Below are 24,661 nucleotides of genomic sequence, written 5' to 3' on the forward strand. Positions count from 1 at the left end.
TTCCATGTACAATTGAGGGAAATGATCTTGCCAAGCCAAAATGGTAATGTGATTAGGGATTACAATGTTATCTCTCCTTTCTCCCTTTGTGTTTAAATCCCAAAAGGAGGTGGAGTCCCTTGCATTGCACGCATCTTTTAAATCCTGCCAGTTGGCATCATCCCAACTGCGTTTTGCCTGTTTCAAGGATTGGATATACTCCTTCCTCGCTGTTCAGACCTTAGAGAGATTTTTATCTTTTACTGCTGCAACTAATGCCTGCCTTTTTCCTCTACATGACTTTGTGTACCATGTATGGGGACATTTTGTTGGTCTCTTTTTGTGTTAATTACTTGATCGAGCAAGGAAATAAGCACCAATCTGGCCAATTGTTTCTAGATATATTGTAGGCACCGTCTCCCTCCCTCGGACTTCAGAGGATGCTGCCTCGAGTTCAGCTGTCTTTAACAGTAAAATTGAAGAATTGAAGAAATGTTATTGAGTTTCAAATCTTGCCCTGCGACCTTCGACCACCTTAAACACCTACCACAATTCAAGGGAATTAACTCCTTAGGGTAAGAAAAAGGGGTCACACCTACATTTGTTATAGATGGGGACCACAGGTTCTTAAGTTTAAGCATTAATGGATTATGGTCGCTATCAACGGTTTGACCCACTTCCATATCTATAACACCGGACCAAAGATTCAAGTCCACCAAAATATAATCAATACAGGAAGGACATGTAAGTTTGTTGAAAATGTTAGACCCCCGGATGTCTGATGGAGTTCTACCATTCTCAGCTCTAAGACCATACTCTATTGTTAGAGTATTTATTTGGATTACGATCCGGGTCCTTTTTTTTTATAGGAGGCATGTATAAAGGTGGCACTTCCCAATTACTATCCTCATCCATAATCCCTAGGAAGTCTTCACTACTTAGTGGCGCATATGTACAGTTAAAATCGCCAGCCACAATGACTTTGGAGAGAGGGAGGCAATTACTTAGTTCTTCTTCCAGGTGTGCTAGGATGGGTGAGGACTTGCCATCCTCTGTCCCTATAATATAAACATTAAAGAACTCCAATATTTCTCCTCCCTTTGTGTCCTTTATTGTTAACTACATAATATCGGAAGATGAGGTGTTATGTAGGTAGACCGTCCAGCCCAGGTCTAATCTAATCCATGCAACCAATCCTCCTGAAGGCTGCCCCTTACCTATAGACACTGCCGGAGCATAGAAAGTGTTCTAACCAGATTTATGTAAAGGAATTATGCTCCAAGTCTCCTGGAATAGGCATATGTCTAATGCTTTCACATACTCGTTCCACTGGGGCAATAGCAGTTTTTTTTTAGCCCTGCTATATTCCAGGACAGGATTTTTAAATGAGATTGATCTTCTGGGGTTGAACTTACTATTTCCTTTTGAATAACACTTACTGGTGGGATAATATCAAAATGTACTGGGGATGACACAGACTTAGTCAAAACAGAAGAGCTACTACAGATGGAATAACTGCTCCTATTCCCTGCTTTTGAGAGTTCTTGATGAAGTCAATCGTTTATATCTAGGCTTCACTCAATCCCATTTGCCACTAAAGCGGGATCCCACCTTCTATCTTGTATATTTATAATGGGAAAACACCTTAACTGTATGAGGGAAGAGTCAGGAGAAGATGTTCGGAACTCTAATGCTATGAGGTATTCCGCCAACATGGGATTAGCCACGGTCAGTTCAATATTATCCAATGCGGAATTGGGCATGGTGCATCTTCTTGCTCTAATCATGTCCTCCCTATAATGGAGCGACACCCACGAACGTGGCAAATCCAATGAATAGATTTATTGATTAATGGTTCGCCACTTTCAATCCCCTTACCTCCGTAAGTTTAGGGACGTTAACCATAAAAACTATATTTGGAGGCATGTTCTGGTCCATAGCATTTCTTAACTCTGGTGTTCTTAAAGGACCAGGCGGATCAGACGTCAGAATTCTGGGTTGTTTATCTAATATGGCTTGTTTGTTTGCTAGGGAGGTTGTTCTATGGGAACTCTCGTAGATGGTATGATGTATATTGGGGATATGCTGTTGTAAACTTCCTTTGCCACTAAATGGCTCCTCCTGACAAATCATTACAATGTCTGATATTTTCAGGGATACAGTCGAACTCGAGCCCCTCTTTCATTGATGAGTAACACACTCAAAAACACTAAGAAACAGGACGTGTATATAAAAATATTTATTTTAAACTTATCACTCAATACATAAACTCTGAATGTTAACAATACAGACTATAAAAAGAAATGTAGTAAATACTGTCATGGTGAGATGAAACAGCAGGAACAATTCTAACATGGATGTTGAGTCCTTATCACCCTAACTCCCTCTTACTTTTTTGAGGTGATATGCTAAATTTGCTAGAGCAGAAAAGAGTGAGTCTCTTCTTGAGTTTCTAAGATGGTTCACACAACATGGCTTTGTTATGGAATTGCAAGTTAGCTATTTCCTTTCACAGCCTAGCAACTTGTGCAAGGCTGAAACATAAACAGTGACAGATAAGGCCACTTATCCCCAGTGAGACCTCCAATTGAGGTTTGTCCTGCTTCGAAAGCCAATAGCTGGATTTCAGATGTTCGTGATATCAAATATATGGTCCTAAAAGACTCAACATTGGTCAATAAAAATGCAAGCTAAGCAAATTAGTTTGTCTTTCACTATTAACGTAAAGGGAAAAAGGAATGGTTAAAAAATAAAAAGTTAATAGCTGCCCTTTTTCACAATTTTCTTCATTTTATCTCCAAAAAGTAGGGAACAGTCTCTTTTTTTTGCACTGGAATGTATTTATGCATTTCTTCTTTTTCCTAATCAATGATGATGTTGTCATGAAATATTCCTGAAATCCAAGTGTTAATGCCAGTTGATAGTAAGTACTTGGTTGAATGACATAGGAATGGTCTATAAATTGACCTTTTACTTTTGATTCAGTAATCGCTAATGGGGTGGATGTGCATATGCAGTGGAACAGATCATCAATGTCCAGAAAACCCAGCCAATCTGATGTCTCCTCCTTTGAAAATAAGGTTATCTACAATAACAACCCTTTTATAAATATTGTGAAGAAATATCTAAGATACATTGATGATGCCTTTTTGAATTGACACGGTTCCGTGGATGAACCTATGGATTTCCATCTGTGGTTGAATTGACAAAACAATAACTTTCAATTTACTATAGACTACCATAACCAGTCAATAAGCTTTCTTGATTTAAATATTAGTTATGACTCAGGATCTTTATCACTTAGTCTATATACAAAACCTACAGCTAGGAACACACTTTTGAAATACACGAGTTATCATCTTCATAATCTGAAAGATAATCTCTCTTTTGGGCAGTTTTTGAGGATCAAACGCAAATATATCTAAAAGAAAGACTATTTCAAAAACGCTAAAAATCCTCAAGTCCCAATTGGTTTTGAGGGTTTATCCTAACCGTCTTGTGAAACACTCACTCAAATGCCCCTGGTACTACGATTGTGATGCCTTGCTCAAAGTAAAAGAACATCAGGGATCTGATCAAAGAGACCAACTTGTGTGACCACATTTGGAACAGAATCCAAGAGAATAAAAAAGATTATATTAAAAATGTAATACAGAAAGTGGACACACAGAGAGATAAACAATTGTTTGCATTTAAAAAATCTAAGAGATCATCTGGTCAAAGCTTACAACAATTGTCAACCTAATTCATTACAACAGCTTTGGGGCTTGACACCTGTAGTGGGTCATTATCCAAGTGGCCATTGTACAGTTTGCGCTACAACATCAGTAGTGAAAACATGTATGCTTAATGATAAAAAGTGGATTTTGAAACATCATTCAAACTGTCTGTCAAAGAATGTAATGTATTGCATTGAATGTCTGTGTTCACTGTACTAAATGGAAAAAACAACAGAAGAAGTTAAGAAACATATCATTCAACACCAGTCGCGTGTACGTTGTAAAATAATTACTGCACCCCCAGTTGAACATTACATGAGTATGGCTCAGGCCCGAATTAAATGAAATTGTTTGTACTAGAGTCGGTTAAATGTTCTAGACGTAGATGTGATATTGATCGCCTGCTCACACTGAAGGAAAACAGGTGGATCTGGTCAGCCAAAACCTACGCAGTATTGAGGAACCTGAATTGGTGAGTACCTTAAAGTGCCCTTGTGCTTTTTTGTTTTCCACTAGCATGTATGTTCAGGCCATTGAGAAAAATATCTCCTTATGTGAGATCTGGAGCTCTTGTTGCGTATGTTTAGTTTTAGTTTCATTTATCATTATTATTATTATTGTTTTATTATTGTTCTAATTGGATGTCCAGTGGGCCATTTATTGTCTGTAGTGATAAACTGTGAATTATATCTTTGGTCCCAAGTCAAAATGGCACCCATTTTTAGTTCCGCTCTAGTGTGTCCGTGAAGATTTTTTGCTGCTTCGTTTATAGATGCAGTACTTTTTTGGAATCTCTGTATTAACAGTAAATGTTGGGAGTTTTGTGTGAACATAGTTTTTTGGGAGACCACCACACACTGGTTGGTATAATACGCTGGTAATATCAAGATGGCGGACTCTTTTGTGCGGCCGGCACACGTGACCTACTAATTGTGCACGCTAACCGAGTCGATTAATATTAGGCTTGTAGAAGCACAATGTGTGCTGGTCATATGAAGTAGTTGGACGCCGTAAGCCATTTGTTTGTTTGAAGTAAATCGAGTAAGTACATACCGCCCTAGATGCCAACTTTATCAGTTATTAGAAGCTGGTCTTTGATTGCATTACATCCAATTAGCAACATGTGGTCACTTTATGTTTGTTGTTATAATTTGTAGAAGAGATGACTGTAATTTCTTTGAAGTCGGGTAAGGACACAGAATCAATAATTTTCCATGAGTCTTCCTAGCACATTCGGTGGCAGTTCACTTTGACTGATTTTAGTTCTTCTATTTTTCGTTTGTTGTTTTTGTTTATAATTGGACAATTAGAATCATTGGAATCTCATTGAATCTTCATAAGAAGGCAGCAAGGTATACTGTTTCAATAGATTTTTAGGTATGATGTACTAGGTCAAACTTGCTCTATGTGGTGTTTAACACGAATAGACACTCATGGTGTTTGTTTTTGTTTTTTTAGAATATGCTGGTAGTATCGTGGATACACGGTTTGGTATGATGGTCAATGGTGGTTCTTTTTGTGAGCAGATGATACCTTAGATCATGGATGTATTGATTAGTTTCTTTTGTTAGTATTTTCAGAAGTCATCATCTTTTGTGCCACACTGTGTCCTGAGGAGGGTCTTGCGGACCCATATGGCTTTTAAAGACTGACACGTCGACAAAACAACCTTATTTCTTTTGAATATCATGATGTGAACATTCTCTATCTGATGTAAATATTTGATGTTTGGAGTATATGGGCTATTATATTTACTGTCCATACTATTTTGAAAACAGGTGATTACACTTCCTGCTATCCCATTACAAAATTGAGAAACTCAATGGGATTGTTTTGGTAGTGGCAGTGTTGCGATATATATTTGTCTATTTGTTTTTTGTGTATATATTGTTTATAATTATGAGTGTTCTGTAAGATGAATGAAATATAATATGAATGAAGTAAAGACAATTATATTTGAATACATCCTTGAATGTAATCTTCCTTCTTTAAAGGTTTGGATCACATCATTGACCTGGAGTAAAAATCAATCTTGGTTGTGATATAAACAATTCCTCAAGGGATATTTTGTATATAAAATTATATTTTACACAATTCCTTGGGTATGATTGGGTTGCCCTATTTTGTTAATATAGTGAGTCCATGCTCATGCGCTTTGGGATATATAGGTAAGGCGGGATGCGAATTTAGGGTAAAGTTCCGTAAACAGAAATTGGCTAAACACAATAATAAGATCCCTGCCCCTCTTAAACAACATTGGGCGCAACTTGAACATTCTGAAAATTGCTTCAAATTAACTATTTTGGAGGCGATCCATCAGATTAGAGGAAGTGAAGACAACAGATATCAGAAGAAAAGGGAAGTGTACAGGATGTTTACTTTGGGGACACACAAGGAAGGCCTTAAGTAGTAGCCGCAGCCCATACAGGTAAGAGCAGTAGGGTGGTGCTTTTTTTTTATAGACGCTGACGATTTTTTTATTAAAACAGCAGTTAGTTTCCTGGGCAATTTCTGGAAGCATTACCTCAATGCGCTGTCCTTAAATACCTCAATCCTCAATGGGATGCGCTGCTGCTTGCGGCTGTGCGCTGATTGTTACCGTAATTTTAATTTGCTGATTGCAAGCTCGATTGATGTGGAGGGAGCCCATTGGCCGCGACACTTGCTAGGGATTCCCCACTTCCGGTAGAAGGAGGTGAGCGGTCTAGCGCTCCGACCTCCTTCTCTTCCTTATTACCCTATGCAATCCACGACGCACAGCGGACACGCTTCAAAAGCCGGGGCAGGAAGGACACGGGCTGGATGCGCTGCTGCTTGCGGCTGTGCGGTGATTGTTACCGTAATTTGAAAATCTTTGTTCTTTGTGCCTACCACCACTACAGCTGACTAAGAGCTGTGTGTGCTGTTTTACACTTTCCCCGCGATTGTTATCGTAATTTTAAAATCTTTTATTTCTTTATGCCTACCATCACTACAGCTGACTAAGAGCTGTATGTGCTGTTTTAACCTTCCCCGCATTTCTTCTCTTACACTCCGTGTGTGTGGCTGTGCCGCTGGACTCCCTGGTCCACCACAAGCTGATTGCAAGCTCGATTGATGTGGAGGGAGCACATTGGCCGCAACACTTGCTAGGGATTCCCCACTTTCGGTAGAAGGAGGTGAGCGGTCTAGTGCTCCGACCTCCTTCTCTTCCTTATTACCCTATGCAATCCACGACGCGCAGCGGACATGCGCAGCAGTTGCGCCGATGGCACGCCAAAGGCGCGCCTAAGGCAAGCCCGTCTGCACCCGTCCATGCACGGCCGGGACCAGGGGCCAGTCCCCCTGCTGTGCGGATATCCACTAGGGTGTATTCGGCTGAGGAGATGTTTGCCTTACGCGGAAGAGTGCCCCCTCCTAAGCTTACGCTTGCCTCAGACAACTATGTATGCCCCAGCTCACTGGAACCCCCCCCCCCTATCTCTGCTGCTGCCACGCTGTCTTCTAGTGACCTCAACTTGGTCCCATCGCTAACCAACCTGCCCTCAGACAGCTCGGGTGTCAAACTCGACTGCCTGTCCATCTGGTATCTCAACACCCGATCGTTGGTTAAACACCAGGTTGAGATATTTTATCTTCTAGATGCAGCAAAGCCAGACATACTTTTGCTGTCTGAAACTTGGCCCACAGAAGAGTCCTCTCCTGACATCTTGGCAGCCGTCCCTGACGGCTACAATATCCTTCAGGCCAATCGCGCCCGAGGCAAAATGGGAGGAGGGGTGGCAGCCATCATCTCCCATTCCTACAAATCCAAATCCCTCACAATGTTTCCGATACCCTCTGCTGATTATATCATTTTTAAACTTGAGTTGGATACCCTCCCTCTTACTTTTGCTTTATTCTACCGCCCCCCTGGTCACTCGCCCAGCTTTCTGCATCACTTTGGCAGCATGATAGCTGAACTGGCAGTTAACTACGCCAGGATCCTCGTTATTGGGGACTTCAACTTCTGGCCTAATGCGCTGCACGAAAGCGCCCTTTCTAGGGAGTACACAGACCTGCTAGCTGGTCTCAACTTTCTCCAGTTCATCCATGCCCCTACTCATGTCAAGGGACACACCCTTGACCAGATCTGGTCACTAAACCAGGACATCCTTAACGTAGAGATCTCCCCATGTGTTTGGTCGGACCATTTCTTTTTCTCTTTCACGGTCCCCAAGCCCCCAACAACCACAGCGTGCCCTTGCAACCCCCCTTTAACTCGTAACTGGGGCCGAGTCAACCTCCCCTCACTCTGTCTCTCGCTGACTACAACGATCCCCCCTTTGATTGGGGAGACTGGTCTTCCCTTGTCCGTCAATGCTCAGGCTGATAACATCCACACCTGGTTGGCAGACGCCCGGGACACATTCGCCCCACTAAAGAAACTCCGGTCTAAACGCCCCCATAACGCCCAACGTTGGTTTACTAAAAATCTTTCTGATATGAAACTTACCCTTCGGCAAGCTGAGCGTAAGTGGAGGGCTGACTACTGCCATTGCAAGAAGCTGGTCTTTCTGGCAGCCTTGAAAGAATACAAATCAGCCATTCTTTCGGCGAAAACAGAGTATTTCTCGCAGAAAATCCTCAATTCCTCCAATAAATCTAGGGAGATCTTTACGATAGTCAATGAACTTGCTAAACATGACCGGATCACGATGACCCCTGTGTTCTCCCAGCCCCTCTGCGACTCCCTCAATAATTACTTTGTTGAGAAGATTGATCCTATTAAAGCTCGCATTTCTAACCCTGACCCAGGATTTGACACAGGCTGCCCCCCAATAAACTCAATCTCTCTGCTGAACTTCCCTCCTATCACCATGGACACCCTCCCCCCGCTCCTCTGCAGAGTTCGCTCTGGCTCTCCTTCTGACAGTTCCCCTGCCCATATTACTCAGAAGATTTTTCTCGACCTCCCTGAAGTCCCCCTCTCCTTGCTGAACAACTCTCTTTGCCAGGGCATAGTTCCCAGTTCTTTCAAATCGGCCATTGTTACACCTATCCTGAAAAAACCTGGGGCTGACCCAGCCACCCTTAGTAACTATCGGCCGATTTCCCTGCTCCCCTTTCTGGGGAAACTACTGGAGGCCCATGTTTCCAGCTGCCTGGGCACCTTTATTGAAAGCTCAGACTTTTTGGACCAGCACCAGGCAGGATTCAGACCCCAGCACTCAACCGAGTCGGTCATGGTGGCAGTCCAGGGCGGACCAGAACATCTCTCAGGCCTTGGTGCTCCTTGATTTGTCGCCGGCGTTCGATACCGTTGACCATTCCATCCTTATTCAGCGGATCAAGAACGCCGGCATCAGGGGCACCCCGCTTAGATGGCTTGCTTCATTTTTGCAAGACCGTAAGCAAGCAGTTCGTCTTGGCTCCTTCATGTCCAAGGCGAAGGACCTGACTTGTGGGGTCCACCAAGGCTCCTCCCTTTCCCCCTTGCTATTTAACCTTTACATCCTCCCACTGATCGCCAAACTCAGGGAGAAACCTGTGGTTATTTTCAATTATGCAGATGACATGCGGCTCATCTTCAATATTGATTCTTCCCCCTCCTCAGTGGCGAATTTCCAGAACACTATGACCCTTATCAGCTGCTGGATGAGGGGCAATCAGCTCAGGCTTAACCCAGACAAGACTGAGCTGGTGCTCACTGGTCACCCGAATAATCCTTGGAACCCTAGTTTCTGGCTGCACACGCTGGGCGGCGCACCCTGCCCGGCGAGTTCGGTTAAAAGTCTTGGTGTTACCATCAGTAAGGATCTGTCTATGAAACCTCAAATTAAATCAGTGATGTCGGCCTGCTTTTTCTATCTGCGCCGCATCAAGAAGATTAGCAGATTCCTTACCCATGATGCCCTCGTCCACGTCATACTGGGTCTAGTAGTGTCCCGCATTGATTATGCAAATTCTCTCTATATCGGGATCCCCCTTTACTAGTACCATCAACTCCAACTGGCTAAAAACCAGGCCGCCAGACTGGTCTTTCGGCAGTGTAGGTCTTGTTCTGTGAAACCGCTTCTGAGAAGCTTACACTGGCTTCCTGTTGTTCAGCGGAGTCTTTTCAAGGTGGGCTGTATGACCTACCTAGCCCTCAAAAACCAAGGCCCCTCCTTCATTGCCGCTTTGCTCCACCGTTACACCCCCTCCCGAGCACTCCAGTCGGCGGGCCTCAATTTGCTTTCCACTTGCCTGTTCAAGCGTAAAAAGCTTGTGGGCTTAAGATTTGCTTCACAAGCCCACCACCTCTGGAACTCCCTCCCACCTGACCTTCGCCTCATCCCTTCCTACCAGGTGTTCAGGAAAGACCTGAAGACGTGGTTATTCGCACAAGCATTTGATTAGAATCTTTTTGCTCCGCTGTTAGCTCCAGTCTGTCCCAAAGCGCCAAGAAACCGTTGGTGAACGTGCGCTGTATAAATTCTTTTTTCATTCATTCATTCATTCATTCAATGAGCTCCTGATTCAAACCTTGTCGTAATAAACAATACCAATTACCAATTCTGCTTAAGTTCAACTCTTGTGCTGCTTTCAGAATTATTCTTTCCCTCTCAATGATTATTTTATACTTGTTCGTAAGGAAACAAATTGTCTGTCTAAAACTTAACCTGAGATTGCCCCTCTGAAGTGCACAATGTGATACAAATACCTCCCACAATATAAGAATGGTACCGTTGTAGGAATCTCCAAGTTTACGGAATCCTAGCCTATTATAGGACGGCAATACATTTTGTGAAACCTGGAGACCCCACAACTCACAGTCTTTAAGGGGAATAAATTGGTGGCACAGTGGAATATTGTAAGCTTTATGGAACCGTTAATTGCGGTTAGTCATAGTGTTCACCACCTTATACCTTGTTCTTTTGGGTAGCTTCGCAGTACGCAGAAATGCTGGTAACTTAATTTCAGTTTATGCCAGCATCAGATTAAAAAATATGTTGTCAAATTTCGAGGTAGGAACCATCAGCTATGTTAATAAGCTCATCAATGCAGCTTGATAATAGATAGATAAATGAGGGAAGGCAAGTCCTCCCTGCTCCACGTCTAGTTGAAGAATAGAAGCTTGTTCCTGGGCTTTTTTTGTCCATACAACCTGCCATAGAGTTTTGTTTACTTTGTTAAAATAAAAAATCAGTATTTTTAAGGGGAGATTAAAAAAACAGAGTATCAGCAGAGGAAGAATTGACATCGTCACTAAAGAGACTAGGCCTACTATTGTCAGAGGTAATAGCGACAATTTTTCTAAACATTTTTAATTTTATTGAGCGTTTTTATGTAGTTTAATTAAAACAGTTGAGAGAAATCTGTGTTGACAAATAAGCCCAGATATCTAATAGGTCTTAATGGCCGAACTTTTAACCCTTAAGGAAGATTGACCTCAGGTGAATTAAAAAGGAGGAGCTCCATTTTGGACTTGTTGACCTTTTATTCCCCATAATCTGTAAATGCTTGAATTTCCCCAAGCACCAACTGGATATTTGCCTTATCTGGGTTCAGATATGAAATCATCTGCAAAGAGCTTAATTTTTGTTGTCCCTGGTAGAGGGGCCAGATTTGACGTTTTAACTCGTATTTTTATTGCCAATGGCTCGATGAAGAGGGAAAATAAAAGGGGCGAAAGGGGACAGCCCTGCCTGGTCCCCTGTCATATCCTTACTTTCCAGAATCAGATCATCAATGCGTAGAAGGATTTCAACATTTGAGAGCTTTATGCAAGAAGCCACTAAGGTTCCTGATATTGATGCCAAAAAAACTATTTCCAAACTTGAACTGGGATAGATGAACTACTGTGTACAATGCCACTATATTAATAGAAATACCATCACACTCCCCTTTTTCATGTTGGAGATTGTGTACACAAAAACAAATTAATATGAGATAAGTAGAAGCAAAAGTTAATTACCTTCGGTAACAATATATCTTTAAGAAACATAAGTTAGTTATAGATTCCTTACCTTAGAATTGCCCTCAGGCTCAGCCTGGATCTGGAAAGTTTTTTCGTCAGCAGTACCCCTGCACGTCGAAAGGTGGTGACGGTCAGCTCCGCGATCATTGTTGGCATCGTGATCGCCGAGATGATATTGTGGCAGCTGCTTAGACGCCACCCTTGTGCGCTGACGTCAGTTCCGTCTGAAAGAAACATGTTAGTTATAGATTCCTTACCTTAGAATAGATACCCGAGCAATATCAACCCTGGAGGTGGGTCTGCAAACCAAGTTCACACCAGAAAGTCCTGGAGAACAGAATGGCCAAAGAAGCTGTCTCTCCGGACTTAGCTGTCCAGGCAGTAGTGTTTAGTGAATGTGTGCAGTGATGCCCACGTAGCTGCCTGAAAGATGTCATTAAGGGGAACTTCACCTCACAGAGAAGTGGTAGCTGCCGTCGCCCTGGTAGAATAGGCTCCTAACCCCACTGGATGCTCCTTCTTAGCCAAAGAGAAACAAGCCTTGATGGCACAAGACAACCCATCGAGAAATGGTCTGCTTGTGCACTGCCTGAAATTTCATGGCGCCCACAAAGCCAACAAAGAGTAGGTCATCCACCCGGAATTGTTTCGTGCGATCCAAGTAATATGAAAGCTCACATTTTGGATGCAGACGGTGGAGTTGCTCTTCTTCTTTTGAAGGGTGCAGAGGTGGAAAGAAGGTGGGCAAAGTGATGGTTTGGCCAATGTGAAAAGAAGTGACCACCTTTGGCAGGAAGGACAGACCGGTCCGAAGGACAACCTTGTCTGGATGAACAGCAGGAAAAGGAGGTTTTGGGGAGAGAGCCTGTAGCTCACTCACCCTGCATAGAGAGGTGATGGCAACGAGAAAGGCAGTTTTTAGTGTCAAAAGTCTAAAAAGACAGTTTTGTAGCGGCTCAAAGGGAGCGCACATAAGGTAGGTAAGAACTAAGTTCAAGTCCCACTGAGGCATTACGAATGGAATAGGAGGAAAGAGATGAGTAATGCCCTTAAGAAAGTGATATACAACAGGGTACTTGAAAAGAGAAGGCTGATCAGTAAGCCTAAGAAAGGCTGAAACGGCCGAGAGGTAGCCCTTTAGGGTGTCCAGAGCAGATCCCTGCTGGGCCAAAGAAAGGAGGAACAAGAGAACCTCAGAAAGAGGGGCAGAAAGGGGATCCACAGCCTCTGCTGTGCACCATGCCACAAATTTGTTCTATCGGCAGGCGTATACCGTTTTTTGTGGAGGGACGCCTGGCCAAGATCGCATCACAGACTTCGGGGGGAAGGTCAAAAGCTGTCATCTGTCGCCGCTCAATCTCCACGCAAGGAGGTGGAGGCTGGACAGGTTCGGGTGGAGGACCGTCCCCTGCTGCTGCGACAGAAGATCTGCCCGAAGAAGCAGTAGAGTCGGGCGATCAATGGCCATGTTCAAGAGCTCGGGATGCCAGACTCTCTATGCCCAGTCTGGAGCCACAAGGATGACTTGGGCCCAGTCACACTTGATCTACTTCAGCACACTGGGCAGAAGTGGTATAGGCGGAAAGGCGTATAAAGACCACAACTCCACTTGTGACGAAAAGTGTCACTGAGCGAGTGCCGCCTCGGAAATTCCAACGCGCAGAATTGCTGACATTGCGCGTTCTCTTTGGAGGTGAATAGATCTAACCAAGGCTCTCCCCACTGTAGAAAGAGACCTTGCACCGCCTCCGAGTTCAGAAGCCATGCGTGAGACATTATGCACCTGCGGCTGAGTTCGTCCGCCCTGGTGTTCAGTGAACCTGTCTGGTGATGAACTACCAGGGCAATGCCCTGATGTTCCAGCCATATCCAGGACGGAGGGCCTCTTGACAGAGGGTCCATGGACCCCACCCTACCTTGTCTGTTACCGTACCATATGCGGCGGTGTTGTCTGTGAACACCTGAACTGCTCTTCCCCGGACAGAGGGAAGGAATGCCTTAAGTGCAAGACGAATCGCCCGATGCTCCAGAAGGTTGATATGGAACCCGGACTCCGCTGGAGACCAGAGTCCTCTGATCTCCACATCCCCCATGTGGCCGTCCCGTGCCAGAAGTAATGCATCAGTCACCACTGTGAACTCTGGTTGGGGAAGGGAGAGGGGTCTGACGATGATCCAATCCTGGTTCGTGAGCCACCATTGCAGTTGGTGTGCAGTGTCCTCTGAGTTCTGGACGTAATTGGACAGGTTTCCCTGATGGTCTGCCCACTGGAACTTCAGGTCCCACTGCAGAGCCTGCATCTCCCATCTGGCATTATCTACCAGCAGGATGCAGGAGGCCATCAGACCCAGCAGCCAGAGGGTCAGTCTGACCAAAACCTGGGATAGAGGCTGAAAGATCAGAATCTTAGCCCGAATATCCCGGACTCGCTGCTCATGAGGATAAACCAGAAACTGCGTCATGTCCAGAACCCGACCAATGAAAAGGAGCTTCAGAGAGGGAGTCAGATATGACTTTGGCACGTTGATGGAGTACCCCAGTGAATGAAGGAGGTCGGATGTAGTCTGGAGGTGGCAAGCCCGCCTTCAACAACCAGTCATTGAGATAGGGGAAGACCGCCAACACTTTTGTAAACACCCGAGGGACACTGGTAAGGCCAAAGGGGAGCACAGTAAACTTAAAATGCTTGTGGCCTACTGTGAACCGCAGGTAGCGCCGGTGGCCGGCAGGATAGGGATGTGAAAGTAAGCGTCCTGCAAGTCTAACGCTACCATCCAGTCTCCACGGTCGAGGGCAGACAGGACTTGAGCGAGGGTCAACATTTTGAACTTCTCCTTCCGTAGGAAGCGGTTGACATTCCTGAGATCCAAGATAGGACGCAGGCCCTTGTCCTTCTTGGGCACCAGAAAGTAGTGGGAATAACAACCACAACCTACTTTTGGGGCAGGAACGCACTCAAGGGCTCCCTTGGCCAAGAGAGCCGCAACTTCCTATTGGAGAAGTGCCAGATGATCCCCTGACAAGCAATGGTACTGGGGTGGCATGGCTGGAGGGGTGGTCTCGAAGGGGAGGGAGTAGCCCCTTCAGACTATCTGCAAAAACGACCTGTCCAACGTTCTGGTGCACCAGTGGGGGAGGTGATGGCGGATCCTGCCTCCCACTGGCGTCTGATGGGCCTGAAAGGTCAGACTAGGAGGGCTTGAAGGCTGCTGCAGGGGGGAAGTGGTAAACTGGCCCGCCCGCTGGCCCCCAGAACCACGTTGGTTGTTCCCAAGTCCCCGGCCACGTTGGGGATGAACAGCAAGTGCCGGCCTGGAAAAGGGACGTGTTGGGGCACCCCTTCCATTGCCACGAAGGGGGCAAAAAGCAGACTGTGCGCGACATGTGGTGGAGAGGTTGAAACGCGTTGCCAGTGTGCTTTGTCACCAAACAGGCGATGGCCATCAAAGGGCTTGTCCATGAGAGAGTTCTGGACATCCCCTGAAAAGCCAGTCGATAACAACCAGGCGTGACGGCGAAGCACCACCGACGTTGAAATGGTCCAACCCAGTGAGTCGGCAGTGTCCAGTCCACAACGAATCATAAACTTTGCTGCTTCTCTCCCTTCTGCCACAGTACGGCAGAGTACGGCCCGGGCCTCCTAGGGATACTGGGCAGAACTTGCACCACTGTATCTCACATGGAGTGGGAATAATGGCCCAACAAACATGCAGTGTTTGCAGACTGTAGTCCTAAGCTGGAGGGAGAAATCATCTTCTTCACAAGCTGATCCAGCTTCTTGGATTCCCTATCAGGTGGTGCATTAGGGAATGCGCCTTTGGAACTTGAGGCTTGGACAGCCAAGCTCTCACGTGGGATGTTGGCAGAGGAAATTGGGGTCGCCTGGAGCCGGGTGGTGGAGTCGGGCAATTAATCCTATCCACAAGAGCCCCTGTGTTGGGCCAGGACCAGGTGCTCAAAAGTATGTTGGTGATGGCATCATTGAACAAAAGTATTGACTTGGAAGAGCTCACTGACGGCTGAAGCACCTCTGTCAGGGGGTTTGTCCTGACTGCCACAGTAGGAAGTTCGAGGGTTAGGGCTTCGGCCGCCCTATGCAACACCGCAGGGTAAGACGCTCCTTCCTCTGTAGCCACGGTAGGAGGAGACACCATGCCAAGGTCTGGAGATGTATCTAGACCAATGGCTTCCCCAAGTTCCTCTCTCCAGTCCTGTTCATCCACGATCTGGTCAGATAAAGGAACACCATAACCCTCCCAGTCCTCATCATCCTCCCCTGGCTGTCAAAATGGCTGATAAGGGCCAGGGCTGAACATAGGGACAACATTTCCCATCCGTGCTAGATCTGGCATCGGGCGATGCTGGTCTGGCTCTCTGTCCATGTCAAGGATGAGGTTGGGGTCAACGCCAGCAGGGGGTCCAGCTGGTGCCGGCTATGGACATGGTGCAGTGAAGCCAGCACCGGGGGAGGTGTCACATTGCCTGCTGGTGCCGATCTGGACCAGGTCTGGATCCAAGGGGGCCCTGTGGTGCCGGGGCCAGAGCCACTGGTGACGAAGGTCTATGGCCCCACCCGGCTTCATGTGGCACAACGGAGCGCCGGTGGAATCGGGCTGCCCAAAAATGGCATGCATGGATTCATAGAACTGACGAAGCTGGCCAGGGGTCGAGCTCGATCCCAGAAAGGGAGGGAAGCCCGGAGTCGACCATGGAGGTTCCACATTCGGAGCATTGACAGTGGCACCACCAACACTCTGCGCTGCGCCAGCCAACGGGTGAGAGGAAGTCGAAGAGCGACGGAGCTTCTTCGACTTCTTCCTGTGCTTCGACTTACCTGAGCCCGAGTGCGAAGAGTTCGACGAGGAGTGATGATGATGACTCCGCGACCGGTCCCTCGACCTCCCACGAGAACGGGACCTTGAGCGGCATGGAGCCAGCTGCCCAGCCTCGAGTAACTTACGGGACCGCTCCCGCAAAGTCTTCGGACCATGGGCCGGCAGTCAGAGCACGACTTGGGGTCATGGTAGTGCTTTAGGCAAAAAAGACACATGCGGTGGGGATCCATCACCGACATCAGTCGCTTACAGGAACTGCATTGCTTGAAACTGGGCATCCCTCGTACACCAGATGTCAAACGACTGGAAAAAGAAGTTGACAAAAATCGCAAAAAGATTAGTCAAAAATTTACTAGAGGTACCGCTCTTCCCTGATATGCACTGGCTAGCGCAGAAAAAGAAAGAACTGATGTCAGCTCGCGAGGGCATCGTCTAATTAGCTGCCGCGACGTCATCCCGGCAAACATGATGCCAATGATGATCGCAGAGCTGACCGACGCCACCTTTCGATGCGCAGGGGTACTGCTGACGAAAAAACTTTCCAGATCCAGTCTGACGCCTGGGGGTAATTCTAAGGTAAGGAATCTATAACTAGCATGTTTCTTTCAGATTTACTTTTATATATGATCCATTTATGATTGCTCAATTTATAATCTTACCTCTTTCTTTAATTAAATCACCTATAAGAGAAAATGTAGAGAAAACTAATTTAATTTTGTTTTCAGATGTGTAAAATATTTCATCATCAAATACTTTATTCGGAGTTTTCAACCATAAGAGTACATAACAGTACATATGTAAAACTAAAGATACACAAACTCAATTTACAACACGGTCCTGTGTCATGCCATTACAAAATTTAAATGATCAATGGAAGTGTACCTTTAAACTGTAATAAATAAAATACTTTATAATTAGTTACAATTGGCCTTTAAAAAGGTATATAGTTAAAATACAACAAATAAAGGACACGATGCTAAGCGTCATACAACAAATACATCGGTACTGGGAGACTGAGACAAAGAGAAAGCATAATGCGAAAGCCACTAACTCCAGCACCCTGTATCTGATGGACCTGCTCCAAGGAAGGTACTTGGATACCGCAAACCAAATAACTGAGAGGATACTGTACAGAAGAACCGTGTGGTAACCTCTAGTAGACAGCATCCAAATTGCTTCCAAAACAGGATGATCCATGTTTTTCTTGGCCAGGTATAACCAGAACAGAATAAAATAATGTTAACTAGTGACTCCTCTAGCCGTTGGCAAACTGGACATACAGTACTTATTGAATTTAAATGGTTCCACTTTGATAATAAAGACATTAATAGTAAAGTTCACTGGAGGACATTAAGGTAAGGGACTTTGCAGCTTATGGGTTATTAATATCCAAGAAGGGTTCATATTGAAAATCAAGTTTAAAATAAAAAAGTACTAAGCAACCCTTTGGACACATTCTAGAATTTTCTGGAATTTACATGGTACCAGAATGCATCCTTAGGTGTAGTCTTGAATAGATAGGTCGGGGATAATGAGTAGGCCCATGGGCCCCCTAAACCGATATGTCCTAGCAACATTTGGACATAGGATAACAACTTAATTTTACCGTGACTGTCCAGTGATAATAGCTCCTCCAAGGGTCCACGATGGTCATCAAGATCTGCATTGTGTTTCAATCCTGGTTTGTGAGCCACCACTGCAGTTGGTGTGCAGTGCCCTCTGGGATCTGGACGTAATTGGACAGGTTTCCCTGATGCTGTGCCCACGTGGAAAAGTGTGGCTCAATGGTTAGAGCGGCAGACCCTGATGCAGAGATCTGGCCCGGGACCAGGTTTCAATTCCCACCTCGGCGGGTCTTAGGCTCAATTTCCTCGGACCTGATAATTCTCGCCTCAGTACCTATTCTAATCATGGGTCCCACTCTGCAACTCTGGGCAATAGCTTGCTTAATCTCCACAACGGCCCCAACAGTGCTGGGATGCCTGGCTTCACCTTGGGGGTGCCCAGGAGTGGGCATTTCAAAGGGAGAAGCCAGGAAGGGTTCCACAGCGGTATGCGTACAGCGCCAAGACGCCTCAGGGTATAAGTGCGCTATACAAGTATGAATTCATTTCATTTAATTTCACTGGAACTTCAGGTTCCACTGCAGAGTACGCATCTGCCATCTGGCATGATCTACCAGCAGGATGCAGGAGGCCATCAGACCCAGCATCCAGAGGGTCAGTCTGACCAAAACCTGGCATAGAGGCTGAAAGATCGGAATCATAGCCCGAATATCCTGTACGAGCTGCTCAGGAGGATAATCCAGAAACTGCATCGTGTCTAGAACCCGGCCAATGAAAAGGAGCTTCTGAGAGGGAGTCAGATATGACTTTGACACGTTGATGGAGAACCCCAGCGAAAGTAGGAGGTCAGAGGAGCTGCGACAACCACCATCACTTTTATGAACACCCGAGGGACACTAGTAAGGCCAAAGGGGAGCACAGTAAACTTTAAATGCTTTTGGCCTACCTTGAACCGTAGGTAGCGCCAGTGGCTGGCAGGACAGGGATGTGAAAGTAAGCGTCCTGCAAGTCGAACGCTACCATCCAGTCTTCACGGTTGAGGGCAGACAGGACCTGAGCCAAGGGTCAACATTTTGAACTTCTCTTTCTGTAGGAAGCTGTTGACATTCCTGAGATCCAAGATAGGACGCAGGCCCTTGTCCTTCTTGGACACCAGAAAGTTTGGGAATAACAACCACACCCTACTTTTGGGGCAGGAACGCGCTTAATGGCTCCCTTGGCCAAGTGAGCCGCAACTTCATATTGGAGAAGTGCCAGATGATCCCCTGACATGCAATGGTACTGGGGTGGCATGGCTGGAGGGGTGGTCTCGAAAGGAAGGGAGTAGCCCCTTCAGACTATCTGCAAAACCGGCCTGTCCAACGTTAAGGTGCACCAGTGGGGGAGGTGATGGCGGATCCTGCCGCCCACTAGCGTTTGATGGGCCCGAAAGATCGGACTAGGAGGGCTTGGAGGCTGCTGCAGGGGGGCAGTGGTAGACTGGCCCACCCGCTGGCCCCCAGAACCATGTTGGTTGTTCCCAAGTCCCTGGCCACGCTGGGGCGGAACAGCTTGTGCCGGCCTGTGGCTGGAAATGGGACGTGTTGGGGCACGCTTCCGTACCCACGAAGGGCGCGAAAAGCAGACTCTGCGCGACATGTGGTGGAGAGGTTCAAACGCTTTAGTGCACTGTCTGCTTTGTTGCCAAACAGGCGATGGCCATCAAAAGGCGTGTCCATGAGAGAGTTCTGGACATCCCCTGAAAAGCCAGTCGCTATCAACCAGGTGTGATGGCGAAGCACCACCGACGTTGAAATGGTCCTACCCAGTAAATCGGCAGTGTCCAGTCCACAGCGAATCATAAACTTTGCTGCTTCTCTCCCCTCTGACTCAGTACGCGGAGTACGGCCCGGGCCTCCTGGGGATACTGGGCAGCACCTGAACCACTGTATCCCACACGGAGTGGGAATAATAGCCCAACAATCATGCAGTGTTTGTGGACTACAGTCCTAAGCTGGAGGGAGAAATTATCTTCTTCCCAAGCTGATCCAGCTTCTTGGATTCCCTATCAGGTGGTGCGTTAGGGAATGCGCCTTTGGAAGTTGAGGCTTGGACCCCCAAGCTCTCACGGTGGGATGTTGGCAGAGGAAATTGGGTTCGCCTGGAGCCGGGTGATGGCGTCGGGCAAGCAATCCTATCCACAGGAGCCCCTGTGTTGGGCCAGGACCAGGTGCTCAAAAGGATTTTGGTGAGGGCATCATTAAACAGCTGTAGGGACTCCTAAGAGCTCGCTGATGGCTGAAGCACCTCTGTCAGGGGGTAAGTCCTGAATGCCACCATAAGAAGTTCGAGGGTTAGGGCCTTGGCCGTCCTATGGAACACCACTGGGTAAGACGCTCCTCTTTAGCCACGATAGGAGGAGAAAACATGCCAAGGTCTGGGGATGTATCTAGACCATTGGCTCCCCCAGTTCCTCTCTCCAGTCCTGTTCATCCACGATCTGGTCAGATAAAGGGACACCATAACCCTCCCAGTCCTCACCATCCTCCCCTGGCTGCCAAAATGGCTGATAAGGGCCAGGGGTTAACACAGAGGCAAAATTACCCATCAGTGCCAGATCTGGCATTGTGCGATGCATATCTGGCTCCGTGTCCATGTCAGGGATGAGGTTGGGGCCACCGCCGGCAGGGGGTCCAGCTGGTGCTGGCTATGGACATGGTGCAGTGAAGCCAGCACCACAGGAGGTGTCAAAAGGTCTAGTGGTGCCGATCCAGACCAGGTCTGGATCCAAGGGGGCCCTGTGGTGCCGGGGCCGGAGCGGCAGGCATCGAAGGTCTATGGCCCCACCCGGCTCCGTGTGGCACAACGGAGCACCGGCGGAATCGGGGTGCCCAAAAATGGCGTGCATTGATTCATAGAACTGACGAAGTTGGGCAGGGGTCGAGCTCGATCCCAGAAAGGGAGGGAAGCCCGGAGTCGACCATGGAGGTTCCACATGCGGAGCCTTGGGAGTGGCACCACCAACACCCTGGGCTGCACCAGCCGACGGCTGAGAGGAAGTCGAAGAGCGTTGGTGCTTCTTCGACTTCTTCCTGTGCTTCGACTTACCTGAGCCCGAGTGCGAAGACTTCGACGATGAGTGATGATGATGACTCCGCGACCGGTCCCTCGACCTCCAACGGGACCGAGACCTTGAGCGGCATGGAGCCAGCTGCCCAGCCTCGAGTAACTTACGGGATCGCTCCCGCAAAGTCTTCGGGCCATGGGCCGGCAGTCAGAGCACGACTTGAGGTCATAGTCGTCCTCCAGGCAAAAAAGACACATGTGGTGCAGATCCGTCACCGACATCAGTCGCTTCTAGGAACTGCATTGCTGGGCATCTCTCGTACACCAGGTGTCATATGACTCGAAAAAGAAGTCCACAAAAGTCTCAAAAAGATTAGTAAAAAATGTACTAGAGGAACCGCTCTTCCCTGATCTGCACTGGCTAGCGCAGAAAAAGAAAGAACTGATGTCAGCTCACGAGGGCGGCGTCTAAGTAGCTGCCGTGACGTCATCCCGGCAACCACGATGCCAATGACGATCGCAGAGCTGACCGATGCCATCTTTCGATGCGCAGATGTACTGCTGACGAAAAACTTTCTGGATCCAGTCTGACGCCTGGGGGTAATTCTAAGGTAAGGAATCTATAACTAACATGTTTCTTTCAGGTTTACTTTTATATAAGATCCATTTATGATTGCTCAATTTATAAACTTACCTCTTTCTTCAATTAAATCACCTATAAGAGAAAATGTAGAGAAAACTAATTTAATATTGTTTTCAGATTTGTAAAATATTTCATCATCAAATACTTTATTCAGAGTTTTCAACCATAAGAGTACATTACAGTACATATGTAAAACTAAAGATACACAAACTCAATTCACAACACGGTGCTGAGTCATGCCATTACAAAATTTAAATGATCAATGGAAGTGTACCTTTCAATTGTTATAAATAAAATACTTTATAATTAGTTACAATTGGCATTAAAAAGATATATAGTTAAAATACAACAAATAAAGGACACCAATGCTAAGCGTCATACAACAAATACATAGGTACTGGGAGACTGAGACAAAGAGAAAGCATAATGCAAAAGCCAATAACTCCAGCACCCTGTATCTGATGGACCTGCTCCAAGGAAGGTACTTGGATACCGCAAAGCAACTAACTGAGAGGATACTGTACAGAGGAACCGTGTGGTAACCTCTAGTAGACGGCATCCAAATTGCTTCCAAAACAGGATGATCCATGTTTTTCTTGGCCAGGTATAACCAGAACAGAATAAAATAATGTTAACTAGTGACTCCTCTAGCTGTTGGCAAACTGGACATACAGTACTTATTGAATATAAATGGTTCCACTTTGATAATAAAGACATTAATAGTAAAGTTCACTGGAGGACATTAAGGTAAGGGACTTTGCAGCTTATGGGTTATTAATATCCAAGAAGGGTTCATATTGAAAATCAAGTTTAAAATTAAAAAAAGAGTACTAAGCACCCCTTTGGACACATTCTGGAATTTTCAGGAATTTACATGGTACCATAATGCATCCTCAGGTGTAGTCTTAAACAGATAGGTCGGGGATGCTGAGTAGGCCCATGGGCCCCCTAAACCGATGTGTACTAGCAACATTTGGACATAAGATAACCACTTAATTTTACCATGATGGTCCAGTGATAATAGCTCCTCCAAGGGTCCACGATAGTCATCAAGATCTGCATAGTGTTTCAATCCTGACTTTATTCCTGACTGCCACCATAGGAAGTTCGAGAGTTAGGGCCTCGGCCGCCCTATGCGACACCACTGGGTAAGACGCTCCTCTGTAGCCACGGTAGGAGGAGACAATATGCCAATGTCTGAGGATATATCTAGACCATTGGCTTCCCCCAGTTCCTCTCTCCAGTCCTGTTCATCCAAGTTCTGGTCAGATAAAGGGACACCATAACCCTCCCAGTCCTCACCATCCTCCCCTGGCTTCCAAAATGGCTGATAAGGGCCAGGGCTGAACACAGAGGCAAAATTACCCATCAGTGCCAGATCTGGCATCGGGCGATGCCGGTCTGGTTCCGTGTCTATGTCCGGGATGAGGTTGGGGTCAATGCCAGCAGGGGGTCCAGCTGGTGCCGGCTATGGATGTGGGGTAGTGAAGCCAGCACCGGAGGAGGTGTCACAAGGACTACTGGCGCCGATCCAGACCAGGTCTGGATCCAAGGATGCCCTGTGGTGCCGGGGCCGGAGGCGCTGGCTTCAAAGATCTATTGCCCCACCCCGCTCCGTCTGGCACAACAGAGCGCTAGCGGAATCGGGCCGCCCAAAAATGGTGTGCATCGATTCGTAGAACTGATGAAGCTGGGCAGGGGTCGAGCTCGATCCCAGAAAGGGAGGGAAGCCCAGAGTCGACCATGGAGGTTCCACATGCGGAGCATTGGGAGTGGCACCACCCGCACCGTGAGCTGCGCCAGCCGACGGTTGAGAGGAAGTCTAAGAGCGATGGTGCTTCTTCAACTTCTTCCTATGTTTCGACTTACCTGAGCCCTGAGTGCAAAGACATCGACGAGGAGTGATGATGATGACTCCGCGACCGGTCCCTCGACCTCCCAAGGGACCAGGACCTTGAGCGGCATGGAGCCAGCTGCCCAGCCTCGAGTAACTTACGGGACTGCTCCCGCAAAGTCGTCGGGCCATGGGCCGGCAGTCAGAGCACAACTAGGGGTCATGGTCATGCTCCAGGCAAAAAAGACACATGCTGTGCGGATCCGTCACTGACATCAGTAGCTTACAGGAACTGCATTGCTAGACACTGGGCATCCCTCGTACAACAGGTGTCATACGACTCGAAAAAGAAGTCGACAAAAGTCGCAATAAGATTAGTAAAAAATTTACTAGTGGTACCACTCTTCCCGGATCTGCGCTGGCTAGCACAGAAAAAGAAAGAACTGATGTTGGCTCGCGAGGTCGGTGTCTAAGTAGCTGACGCAACGTCATCCCGGCAACCACAATGCCAATGACAATCGCAGAGCTGGCCGACGCCACCTTTCAACACGCAGGGGTACTGCTGATGAAAAAACTTTCCGGATCCAGTCTGACACCTGGGGGTAAATCTAAGGTAAGGAATCTATAACTAACATGTTTCTTTCAGATTTACTTTTATATAAGATCCATTTATGATTGCTCAATTTATAAACTTACCTCTTTCTTTAATTAAATCACCTATAAGAGAAAATGTAGAGAAAACTAATTTAATTTTGTTTTCAGATGTGTCAAATATTTCATCATCAAATACTTTATTCAGAGTTTTAAACCATAAAAGTACATAACAGTACATATGTAAAACTAGAGATACACAAACTCAATTTACAACACGGTGCTTTGTCATGCCATTACAAATTTTAAATGATCCATGGAAGTGTACCTTTAAATTGTAATAAATAAAATACTTTATAATTAGTTACAATTGGCATTTAAAAATATATATAGTTAAAATACAACAAATAAAGGACACCGATGCTAAGCATCATATAACAAATACATAGGTACAGGGAGGCTAAGACAAAGACAAAGCATAATGTGAAAGCCAATAACTCCAGCACCCTGTATCTGATGGACCTGCTCC

The 24,661-nt window shown here is 46.5% G+C and overlaps 1 protein-coding gene across 6 annotated transcripts in view; it reads right to left on the reverse strand.

The window, feature by feature from the left end:
• Positions 1–24,661, reverse strand: part of LOC147710099 (butyrophilin subfamily 3 member A3-like) — a 353,872-nt gene that overhangs the window by 136,958 nt on the left and 192,253 nt on the right. For 2 of the 6 annotated variants that reach the window (XM_086920797.1, XM_086920795.1), the window contains 3 exons: positions 24,238–24,258; positions 21,759–21,779; positions 17,114–17,134 (listed from right to left, as the gene is read on the reverse strand). In XM_086920797.1, coding sequence (XP_086776923.1) covers positions 17,114–17,134; positions 21,759–21,779; positions 24,238–24,258 — 63 coding nt within the window. The remainder of the gene's footprint in view (positions 1–17,113; positions 17,135–21,758; positions 21,780–24,237; positions 24,259–24,661) is intronic. The other 4 variants (XM_086920800.1, XM_086920799.1, XM_086920796.1 and 1 more) reach the window with 3 other exon arrangements.

The sequence above is a fragment of the Lissotriton vulgaris genome, chromosome 5 (genome assembly GCF_964263255.1).
Source record: "Lissotriton vulgaris chromosome 5, aLisVul1.2, whole genome shotgun sequence".
NCBI classification, from domain to species: domain Eukaryota; kingdom Metazoa; phylum Chordata; class Amphibia; order Caudata; family Salamandridae; genus Lissotriton; species Lissotriton vulgaris.